Source organism: Berghia stephanieae, chromosome 9, assembly GCF_034508935.2.
Source record: "Berghia stephanieae isolate SIO BIC M18660-M18661 chromosome 9, UCSD_Bste_1.3, whole genome shotgun sequence".
NCBI classification, from domain to species: domain Eukaryota; kingdom Metazoa; phylum Mollusca; class Gastropoda; order Nudibranchia; family Aeolidiidae; genus Berghia; species Berghia stephanieae.
Window position 1 is genome coordinate 46336330 of NC_088368.1, and position 12421 is coordinate 46348750.

General features: G+C 39.1%; 2 protein-coding genes across 8 annotated transcripts in view; one reads left to right on the forward strand and one right to left on the reverse strand.

The window, feature by feature from the left end:
- LOC144980350 (CCN family member 1-like) overlaps positions 1-12421 on the reverse strand; it is an 81905-nt gene that overhangs the window by 63495 nt on the left and 5989 nt on the right. The window lies entirely within an intron of this gene.
- Positions 1823-6082, forward strand: LOC144979415 (uncharacterized). Its single transcript, XM_078926060.1, has 2 exons — positions 1823-1873; positions 2281-6082. The coding sequence occupies exon 2, from the start codon at positions 3416-3418 to the stop codon at positions 3914-3916; it is 501 nt and encodes a 166-aa protein (XP_078782186.1). The 5' UTR covers positions 1823-1873; positions 2281-3415; the 3' UTR covers positions 3917-6082.

Sequence of the window (12421 nt, forward strand, 5' to 3'; positions counted from 1 at the left end):
CAATTTTTTTCTTTTTTATTGGCCCCCTATCCAAAAGTGTTTGCGCCAAAAAAACCCCTTTAAAAAAAAAAAACCCCCCCAAAAAAACAAAAAAAAAATAAAAAAAAAAAAAACAAAATTTTCCCTATTAAAAAACTTTTAGGCCTTAAAAAACCAAATTTTTCTAAATTAAAAAAAAATAAACTTCCCGTACTTTAATTTTTTCACCTGGTTTGTCTGTGATTTAAAAAAAGCCAATAAATCTTTTTTTTTTCCAAAGGGGCAAATTGGGCCGAATTGAGATCAATTAGACCCAGCTCCCCAAATTTCTTTAACGGGAAAACATTTTCTGAAAAACCCCGGAAAATATGTTTAAAACAAACCTACTTTTGCGCTGTTAGGGGTGGGGGTTTTTGTTTGGGTTTGGGGTTTTTGGTCGGGGTTTTAAGGAGTTTGGGCGGGGATTGTGTTTTATTTCGGGTTGGGAGTTTTTTTAAGAATGGTGGGTTTTTTACGAATTGAAAAAATGTAATTAAAAAAATTTAAAAATTTTTAAAAATAATAATAATAATAATAATTAAAAATTAATTAAAAAATTTTAAAAAATGATAATAATTTTTAAAAATTCAATAAAAATAACAAAAACAATAAACAATTTTAAAAATAAAAATAATAATAAAAAAATAATTTGATAATAATTTTAAAAATAAAAAAGGCATTTATTTTTGGGTCAAGTTTTAAAGGCTCCCAAACTTTCCGAAATTAAAACAAAACCCTTTACAAAACTATTGTTGAAAAAAAAGTGATTAAAAAATTTATAAATTTTAAAAAAAACATAAAAATGTAATTTTTTAAATAATTTCAACTTAATCATTATAAAAGATAAAAAAATTTTAAACGAATTCAAAAGTTGCCAAAGGGAAACCAACCCAAATTTTTTTGCATGTGAATGGTAAAAGTTCCAAAAAAGGGGGGGGGGGGGGGGTGTCGAAATTTAAAAGATTGTCACCTATTTTTAACGCAATGTCTTAGTTTTTACAAAAAATTTGATTGGTCATTGGGGTGGACTCAAAAAATTTCCCATTGGGAAAATAATTTTTGGAAAGGTCTTTATTTATAGAAAGGGGGTTTTTTGTGTTTTCAAAGGGAAATTTTAGACAACAGTTTAAAAAAAATTGGAACCCCCTTTTTCCACTTGGAACCAATTTTAACACACGGGAAGAAGGAAAAATTGCTGACGGGTATTTGGTTATGGGGGTACAATTATTCATAGCCCGCCCCTTTTTGGAAAAAATTGAAATTTACTAAAATTTTTCTTTGCTCAAAAATTTGCCCCGTTTTGGGGTTACAATAAGTCCCAAAATTTTGATAAAAACAGGAGGATGAAAAAGTTCTTTTCTTTTATCCAAACGGGTTTTTTTTTAAAAGGGGTTTTTGCCCCCTTTCGTTTTATATTTTTTTTTCAAAAATTTCTATGTTTTTCTACATAGATTTTTTTTTATTTTTCCCGTGGCTTGTTTAGGGAAAGACCTTATCAATGATGCCCTAAGGTTTTTTGCTTTATTTGTATTGTAACTTTTTTTTTTTCCCGAGAGTAAAATTGAAAAAAATTTCCTGAAATTAAAAAAAAATAAAAAAAAAGCCTTCCAACATTTTAAAGGTTTCCCCCGTTTTAACCCAAACCCCTTCCCCTTTTAAATTGGTTTTTTTTTACTTCCAAGCCGTGGTTGTTGGTCTAGTGTATGTCGGTCTAGTGGTACTAATTGATGCGTTTATGATGGTTGATGTTTAACTCTAGTGTTTGGTTATATCAAATGTTAAGGTGCTGTCAGTTAAAGGTCGTAGTGGTGGTGGTTGTGTTATAGTGGTAATGGTGCTGATGGTACTGGTCATAGTGGTGTTGTGTGGTTGTGTGTGATTTCTAGTGGTTGTGTTGTGTGTGTACTGTGTATGGTGGTTGTGTGTTAGTGGTTGGTTGTGGTTACTGGTCGTAGTGTGGTGGTTGTGTTAGTGGAAATGGTGCTTGATGGTATCGGTCGTAGTGGTGGTGGTTGTGTTATAGTGGTAATGGTGCTGTGGTACTGGTCGTAGTGTGGTGGTTGTAGTTATAGTGGTAATGGTGCTGTGGTACTGGTCGTAGTGGTGGTTGTGTCTAGTGTAAGGTGTGATGGTACTGGTGTAGTGGGTGGTGGTTGTGTTATAGTTATGGTGCTGATGGTGGCGTAGTGGTGGGGGGTTTGGTAGTTGTGTACTGTGTAATGGTGGCTGGTGTACTGTCAGTGGTGGTGGTTGTGGTCATAGTGGTAGTGGTGCTGATTGTACTGGTCGTAGTGGTGATGGTGCTGGTGGTACTGGTCGTAGTAGTGGTGGTTGTGGTTATAGTGGTAATGGTGCTGGTGGTACTGGTCGTAGTGGTGGTGGTTGTGGTTATAGTGGTAATGGTGCTGATGGTACTTGTCGTAGTGGTGTGGTTGTGTTATAGTGGTAATGGTGCTGATGGTACTAGTCGTAGTGGTGGTGGTTGTTGTTATAGTGGTAATGGTGCTGATGGTACTGGTCGTAGTGGTGGTGGTTGTGGTCATAGTGGTGATGGTGCTGGTGGTACTGGTCGTAGTGGTGGTGGTTGTAGTTATAGTGGTAATGGTGCTGGTGGTACTGGTCGTAGTGGTGGTGGTTGGTTAGTGTAATGGTGTGATGGTACTGGTCGTAGTGGTGGTGGTTTTGGTCATAGTGGTAATGGTGTGTGGTACTGGTCGTAGTGTGGTGGTTGTGGTATAGTGGTAATGGTGCTGATGGTACTGGTCGTAGTGGTGGTGGTTGTAGTTATTGTAATAATGGTGCTGATGGTACTGGCCGTAGTGGTGGTGGTTGTGGATATTATGGTAATGGTGCTGATGGTACTGGTCGTAGTGGGGATGGTTCTGGTGGTACTGGTCGTAGTAGTGGTGGTTGTGGTTATAGTGGTAATGGTGCTGATGGTACTGGTCGTAGTGGGTGGTTGTAGTTATAGTGGTAATGGTGCTGATGGTACTTGTCGTAGTGGTGGTGGTTGTAGTTATAGTGGTAATGGTGCTGATGGTACTGGTCGTAGTGGTGGTGGTTGTGTTATAGTGGTAATGGTGCTGGTGGTACTGGTCGTAGTGGTGGTGGTTTTGGTCATAGTGGTAATGGTGTTGGTGGTACTGGTCGTAGTGGTGGTGGTTTGGTATAGTGGTAATGGTGCTGATGGTACTGGTCGTAGTGGTGGTGATGAGTATAGTGTAATGGTGCTGATGATACTGGTCTAGTGTGGTGGTGTAGTTTATGTAATGGTGGTGACAGTCGTATTGTGGTTTTTATACTGTCATGTTTGTGGTATGGTGTATGGGGTAAATATAATGGTGTTGATGGACTGGTCGTTAGTGGTTATGGAATTAGTTGGCATTGTAGTGTATTGATGTTTATTATGTTGCTGTACTGTCGTATGTGTTGTGTTTATGTATGGTGTATTAGTTTAGTGGATGGTTGTGGTTATAGTGGTAATGGTGCTGGTGGTACTGTTCGTAGTGGTGGTGGTTGTAGTTATAGTGGTAATGGTGCTGATGGTACTGGCCGTAGTGGTGGTGGTTGTAGTTATAGTGGTAATGGTGCTGATGGTACTGGTCGCAGTAGTGGTGGTTGTAGTTATAGTGGTAATGGTGCTGATGGTACTGGTCGTGGTGTTGGTGGTTGTAGTTATAGTGGTAATGGTGCTGGTGGTACTGGTCGTAGTGGTGGTGGTTGTGGTCATAGTGGTAATGGTGCTGATGGTACTGGTCGTAGTGGTGGTGGTTGTGGTTATAGTGGTAATGGTGCTGATGGTACTGGTCGTAGTGGTGACACCGCCGATGACGTAAGAGAATCATCAGTGACAATTCCGACACCCCAAATTGCCTTCCCATCCAAACCCAGACATTAGGCCAGGGCAGAGACACCGCATTTATGTAATCGATACGAAGACAATCATTATGACAAAGACTATTTTTAACCTCTTCATCTTTGTCGTATCGGTGTGATATGGCAGGATAAAAATAATCGAATCGCGATGTTTAACAGTGAGTCTTTGCCGTGGCATTTCATTGGACAATTAACCTTGGCCAAATTGTAGTTATTTCGTTTTATTATGCTTCTGACGTGTCCATTGTGTTTTTCATGTGTGTTTGTCTTTGTGTGTGTGTGTGTGTGTGTGTGTGTGTGAAAGCAATATGTATATGTAAACAGCGTGTTTTTTTTCGTATAAGAAAAACAGTGGTAGTGTAGAAGCGTTGGTTGTTTTTATTTCCTCAATATTGCCTTTTTATCAAATGAATGCACTTTTCGTCACTCAGATCTTTGTTATTGTTTTGTGAGACAGCCAGTTGGGTGGTTCTTCTTACAAAATTCTCGCTATCACACTACAGACGTTAGGGGTTACCGTGAGCATAGTTTTGTGTTTTAGTTCGACGATCTGGTGGACAGATCAGGTGAGTATTCTACTCGACGGACTTTGACAAATGTTGAGACAGACCGAAGGCTCCTGAGAGACTGAGATAAAACAACAGACATACAAATTGTAATGTAAATTTATAGCCATTTCTAGACATCAACGACGGCAAGAAATACAGACACTATCTGTAATAAAGATATACAAACATATATACGGACGGGTAAAACGTATTTCATCTGCACGCATAGCATCAATGCGAAAGAACATCGTTCTCGCAAGCTAATGGATGCTATGTGTTAAATCATAATGCTCTTCTATTCTACCCGCCAGATAGAATACGTAATCTTGAAAGTTTATATTATTCTGTTAGAGAGACTTAACTTAGATCTAATCACCCGATGGACAGACAGCCTAAAAACAAGGAAAGGAAGAACTGAGTTAGGTCAACTGGATTCGAACAATCGTCTCGCTCAATGGAGACAGACAGCCTAAAAACAAGGAAAGGAAGAACTGAGTTAGGTCAACTGGATTCGAACAATCGTCTCGCTCAATGGAGACAGACAGCCTAAAAACAAGGAAAGGAAGAACTGAGTTAGGTCAACTGGATTCGAACAATCGTCTCGCTCAATGGATCAGTGGAACGGACTCTCGTCTTGTCATGAAAACCAAGCGATGTTAAGCGTGATCAGTGTCCTTTAGGGTGTCAGTTATCGTGGAAATAAATCTGGTCCTGGCGTTATGCGTCTTTGGTTGATTCGAGACACAAATGTCAACACATGAATTGAAAAGTAAAAGCTAAACTTGAATAAACGAAATCCGTTCTAGTCCTTTACACATGATAAAATACAGTCATACAGATGGGGGAGGGGGGGGGGGAGGGGGGATACAATGTTTCAATAGTTAGGTCAAATTGAATACCTCAGTACCGTAAGTACGTGCGTCCCATTGTCAACATTTTATCTAATCCGTGACAACCATAAACCAGAATCACCTCCTCAGTCCTCACCATAGATAACACAAGTCTGTTGTCCTCACCCACCAATTGTGTTCATGGTAAACACAACCCAAGCCCCCTGTCCCAATACATACAATCTACATTTTTATTTTTTATATACTGTGTTTAGCCTTATCCAAATTTTAATTTCCATTTTTGTCAAAACTAACTTCCGGTGATTTAAGTACTTTGAGCACTGCGCAATTTATTTTGTCGTGTACATATTTGAAGGTCTGATAGCCTGAGGCAGTCAGGGCCTTGATTTCACATTGTTGTAATGACAATATTTTACGTTGGTTTATGAGTATGTCCATTACAGCAATTAGACCAAAGGGATTTGGGTTATCAGATCTGAATTTAATACAACAATGAGCCCAATGTGGGTTACCAGACCTGAAAATGTGTGCACGTCGGTCAATCTAAATAAATCAATTTGAATTTGACAGCTGAAAACGTGAAAATTGCTGACTCAAGAGGATGCGTCCACAGAATAAGTGAAAGGTTACATTAAAAATAATTAACAATTTAAAGTGTGTAGTTGTTTAACATACTATTATTATTTATGACCACGGAGGTTGAATTACAAAACTACACACCAGGGTTTTGCTGGCCTGGGATGTAGCCAATAAATGACCTGCTGTAGTTATCACAACAGTACTAGCCGCTTCATTGCCCAGTCAGTTACAGTGCCAGAACTATTCATGAAACAGGAAATGTTTTCTATCATGGTTGACTTCGTGACGATCGACCGTACGTGCTTTTTATTCATTTAGGGGAAAACATGTTTAGGGGGAGAAGAACATTAAATTACAACAACAACCCCCATTTCGCCTCGGATTTTTCCATGAGTCATGCGAAAAGGGATGGTAAAGATAGTGACTTTTAATTTCATCTTCAGTTCTGCTGTAAGTCCGTGGTGGAGAAGGACGTTTTGTATTTTCTGTTGTGAAAGTCCATAGTAACGTTTCAGCACGGCTTCTAACTCCTGTCTCTGTTGTGAAAGTCCATAGTAACGTTCTATCACGGCTTCTAACTCCTGTCCCTGTTGTGAAAGTCCATAGTAACGTTCTATCACGGCTTCTAACTCCTGTCTCTGTGGTGAAAGTCCATAGTAACATTCTATCACGGCTTCTAACTCCTGTCTCTGTTGTGAAAGTCCATAGTAACGTTCCAGCACGGCTTCTAACTCCTGTCTCTGTTGTGAAAGTCCATAGTAACGTTCTAGCACGGCTTCTAACTCCTGTCTCTGTGGTGAAAGTCCATAGTAACATTCTATCACGGCTTCTAACTCCTGTCTCTGTTGTGAAAGTCCATAGTAACGTTCCAGCACGGCTTCTAACTCCTGTCTCTGTTGTGAAAGTCCATAGTAACGTTCTATCACGGCTTCTAACTCCTGTCTCTGTTGTGAAAGTCCATAATAACGTTCTATCACGTCTTCTAACTCCTGTCTCTGTTGTGAAAGTCCATAATAACGTTCTATCACGGCTTCTAACTCCTGTCTCTGTTGTGAAAGTCCATAATAACGTTCTATCACGTCTTCTAACTCCTGTCTCTGTTGTGAAAGTCCATAATAACGTTCTATCACGGCTTCTAACTCCTGTCTCTGTGGTGAAAGTCCATAATAACGTTCTATCACGGCTTCTAACTCCTGTCTCTGTTGTGAAAGTCCATAATAACGTTCTATCACGGCTTCTAACTCCTGTCTCTGTTGTGAAAGTCCATAGTAACGTTCCAGCACGGCTTCTAACTCCTGTCTCTGTTGTGAAAGTCCATAGTAACGTTCTATCACGGCTTCTAACTCCTGTCTCTGTTGTGAAAGTCCATAATAACCTTCTATCACGGCTTCTAACTCCTGTCTCTGTTGTGAAAGTCCATAATAACGTTCTATCACGGCTTCTAACTCCTGTCTCTGTTGTGAAAGTCCATAATAACGTTCTATCACGGCTTCTAACTCCTGTCTCTGTTGTGAAAGTCCATAATAACGTTCTATCACGGCTTCTAACTCCTGTCTCTGTTGTGAAAGTCCATAATAACGTTCTATCACGGCTTCTAACTCCTGTCTCTGTTGTGAAAGTCCATAGTAACGTTCCAGCACGGCTTCTAACTCCTGTCTCTGTTGTGAAAGTCCATAGTAAAGTTCTATCACGGCTTCTAACTCCTGTCTCTGTTGTGAAAGTCCATAGTAACGTTCTATCACGGCTTCTAACTCCTGTCTCTGTTGTGAAAGTCCATAGTAACCTTCTATCATGGCTTCTAACTCCTGAATCTGTTGTAAAAGTCCATAGTAACGTTCTATCACGGCTTCTAACTCCTGTCTCTGTTGTGAGATAGTATTACCGAACAGAAATTAATGTTGTTTAATTTCTTTTTGAGTAGTGCTCTGTTGAGATCTGGCCTTTATTTACCTTTTTTCGTGACTTTACCTGACCATAAAGTTAACGTTTAGTAACAAGAACTGAAACCTATTACCTAATGAACATAAACAAGAACTGAAACCTATTACCTAATGAACATAAACAAGAACTGAAACCTGTTACAAAATAGACATAATAACTTACTGTGACCTTTACGTGATTTGAAGAACAATCCATTGTTTGATAACTGCATTAGACATTGTCTTCTGGAACCTAATACATTGGTACTGTGTGTCATTCATATGGACATTTATCTCATTAATAACCTACACTTGGAATAACACACAGGCAACTACAGCACGTAGAATATCATCTTCACACAGACGGAGATAAGTTGGGGTCCCTTAGGTCATACAAATAAAATGATCATATTTTTCTATCATTATTCATATATCATTTAGCTTTATATTCACATCATTCACTTCTATCACCAACTCATCATAGATCTGTCAATCATCATCAACAATATTATTTTGACCTTCATCCTTTTGTCACAGCCTATATTATCAATATCATAATTTTACTTAGAAGCGTCATCTTGATAACATTCATTACATCAACATCATCAACCACCATACCTTCTTGATTCATCTGCTATATTCATTCATATACATTTCATTTATAACCAGCTCAATACGTTAATTAATAAACACTTCATATCATATACACTTAAATCTCGGACTTGTTGTGTTCATAATTTGTGAATCTTTGGCAGTCAGCCTCACCTCCCCCCCCCTTTTTTTTGGTTATTTTTTTTTATATAAGTGTCGCCGTCTGGGTCCGAACCGTGCACACTCGTGCTCAGACCGTGTGACAGCTACATACAAGATTTATCTTCTCTTTTCTTATCTTATCTTATCTAATTATATGTACGGCTAGGTATAAGACTCATCTTCTCTTATCTTATCTTATCTTATCTTATGTAAGGCTGCATACAAGTCTTATCCTTTAAATATGCATAGCTTCAGATGGCTTGGTATTTATAATGTAAAAGTCCTTTTGATATGGATTCATGGAGACGGAGTTTATTCCGGTTTCTATAGCGTAAAACGGACAATAGCAATTGATTTGCATCCTTAAGACAGGACGCTACTCTATCGCAAAGTACTTTCCGCCAAATCTAATTGACTCAGCTACCCATTCACTGCTGGGTGTATAAGGGGGGGGGGGGGGGGCAGAAAAAATATCGACTGCAACGGAATCGATCTTGGTCCCTTTGCGTGTGAAGCGAGTGCTCTACCGAGCCATTTGTTGCGATCACCTGTCAAAGTATACTGATGTTTAAAAAAATATAAATACATCATTAACCATAATGAAACAAATGTGCTTTGATCACGTTTCGTGGAAACAAATGTGCTTTGATCACGTTTAGTGGAAACAAATGTGCTTTGATCACGTTTAGTGGATACAAATGTGCTTTGATCACGTTTAGTGGATACAAATGTGCTTTGATCACGTTTGGTGGAAACAAATGTGCTTTGATCACGTTTAGTGGAAACAAATGTGCTTTGATCACGTTTAGTGGAAACAAATGTGCTTTGATCACGTTTAGTGGATACAAATGTGCTTTGATCACGTTTAGTGGATACAAATGTGCTTTGATCACGTTTAGTGGATACAAATGTGCTTTGATCACGTTTAGTGGATACAAATGTGCTTTGATCACGTTTAGTGGATACAAATGTGCTTTGATCACGTTTAGTGGATACAAATGTGCTTTGATCACGTTTAGTGGATATAAATGTGCTTTGATCACGTTTAATGGAAACAAATGTCCTTTGATCACGTTTAGTGGATACAAATGTGCTTTGATCACGTTTAGTGGATACAAATGTGCTTTGATCACGTTTAGTGGATACAAAGGTGCTTTGATCACGTTTAGTGGATACAAAGGTGCTTTGATCACGTTTAGTGGATACATATGTGCTTTGATCACGTTTAGTGGATACAAATGTGCTTTGATCACGTTTAGTGGATACAAATGTGCTTTGATCACGTTTAGTGGATACAAATGTGCTTTGATCACGTTTAGTGGATACAAATGTGCTTTGATCACGTTTAGTGGATACAAATGTGATTTGATCACGTTTAGTGGATACAAATGTGATTTGATCACGTTTAGTGGATACAAATGTGCTTTGATCACGTTTAGTGGATACAAATGTGATTTGATCACGTGTAGTGGATACAAATGTGATTTGATCACGTTTAGTGGATACAAATGTGATTTGATCACGTTTAGTGGATACAAATGTGATTTGATCACGTTTAGTGGATACAAATGTGATTTGATCACGTTTAGTGGATACAAATGAGCTTTGATCACGTTTAGTGGATACAAATGTGATTTGATCACGTTTAGTGGATACAAATGTGATTTGATCACGTTTAGTGGATACAAATGTGATTTGATCACGTTTAGTGGATATAAATGTGCTTTGATCACGTTTAGTGGATATAAATGTGCTTTGATCACGTTTAGTGGATATAAATGTGCTTTGATCACGTTTAGTGGATATTGCTCTTCATAAAAGCTCAAGTTTGTTTGATTGTTAAGAATGATTCAAGATTACTGAAGGTCTTGAAATATGTTCATCGTTCATTCATAAGGGTACAAACTTCATTGATCGATTTTTAAAACAATAAATGTAATCTCGAAAATGAATTCTGTGTGTAGCGGGATTTAGAACTGGTTCCAAGACCGTGCATTATTGATGTTAACAATTACAAACCATTTTACAAATTATCATAAAACTCCCATCCTGACCTCCCATAGTGGGCAGGGAGGTACATGCTGTGTCTTCTATCCCCCCCATACCCGTTTTCCAATTGTTTCCTGTCATTGTCTTGGAATGAGATTACTTAGTTTTGTCCTGATCCTTGCCAGAGTTCCTTGGCTGGGAGGGAAACAGTCGAATGTATAGTTATAGTTTTGGGAGATGATATTTTTTTTCTTGTAAATCATCTCTCTGTTATGCATTGTAATATGTTTAGTTTACATATATTATATGATTGATAAACATTTGAGTGTATTCCTCTTAGTTGGGACCTGTGCTTGTGTCTGGATGAGACTTTTAGGTGATCTCAAACTAAGTACTTTAACGGTGTGCTCTTGGAATCTACATCTGTTCCCTATTTGAACCCGTTCCCCTTTGTCTTACCTTTTCTTTTGTGCTTTAATTGTAATTCTAGAACTTTTTACTATCCTATTCTCTTCCTTTTTACTGGCGCTGATATGACCTTAATGTGTTGCAAGCGCCGTAAAACCCTTAAAAACAAAACAAACAAACATAAAACTCCCGATGTCCTCGTCATATTATCGTTTTGAGGCGAAAAGTTACAAATGTGAACTTTAGTCACGAATTCAAAAAGAGCTCGATTTGTAAAAATACTCGATGTCTTGAGATGACGTGTCGTGGTTTGAAATTAACACTGATGAAGCATTGACGGACTGGACCGATGTCGATTCGCTACCAGTCAGTGTCTTCTCTTGCTGGTAGATAGAGATCTCAACAAGTGTGTATGAAAGGTGCCTGACAAAGCAAGGAAGAAAAATACATGGAAAAAAAAAAACATCCAAAAAATCAGTCTATCTTGACCTTCAAAAGGTCTGAGGTTCGACCCCTAGTCGAGATAGACTGATTTTTTGGGATGATTTTTTTTTCTTGTCTTTTTCTTTCTTGCTTTGTCTGGCACCTTTCATATACAATTGTTCAGATATTTATTTTGTACCAGTGCCTGTTCCTTAATTTTTAAAAATTCTCTTGCTGGTACAGAATCCTGGCAAATTCTCTCCCAGTTTTGATAAGTCGATGTCCCCACCACTTCCTCGGAGAGAATTCGTCCAAACCATTTCCATCTTGTATGCGTAGCCCTGTCCGAAGTTAAGGAAGATAAGTGCAAGGGTTGCCCGGACTTATTTCCGCTTGAAACAGGGGCACCGTGCATTATGCGCATGAGAGGGGATTTCCCAGCTTCTTCTCTTTATTTTGTTAAGCCAGCTCTTTGTAATTTTCTTCCGCGGATGTCGGGGAGGGAGGGGGAGGGGGAGTGGGTGGATTGTTGCCATTATCCGGCCCCATTCTCGAGGCGTTGTGGGGGAAATGGCCTGTTCCGTTGTGCACCTCCTTTCCCCGAAGTTCGCCTAATCGGATGCAGGGCGGCGTCTAGGACAGCCCCTATCGTTCGATAGCACACACTCCAAAAGTTTGTACAGGCAGCTCATAAATGATATGGCTATGTATATGTCGGCCTCCATTGGTTTCCCAGATGCGTCACCATATCGGGATATATTATGCCTCCTGACGGATCACCGCCTTGACGTTGGTCGGGTGCTTGGGGCAACGGTTTCATTCCGGGTGACCATGATTAGACCGGCCCTGATGTGAGCCGATATGCGGGTGCCATGAACGACCTGCCCAGAAATGTGACTGAATGGCGATCCAGCCCGGTGTCCGAATGGCTTCGGCCATCCCAGTCTCCACATTACTATGTTCACGTGACGTGTCGTGCTTTGTACAATTCTTATAGTCAACAATTTGGTGAGCTATGACAACAATTGATTTTGACACGTGTTTGGATGCAAGCGAA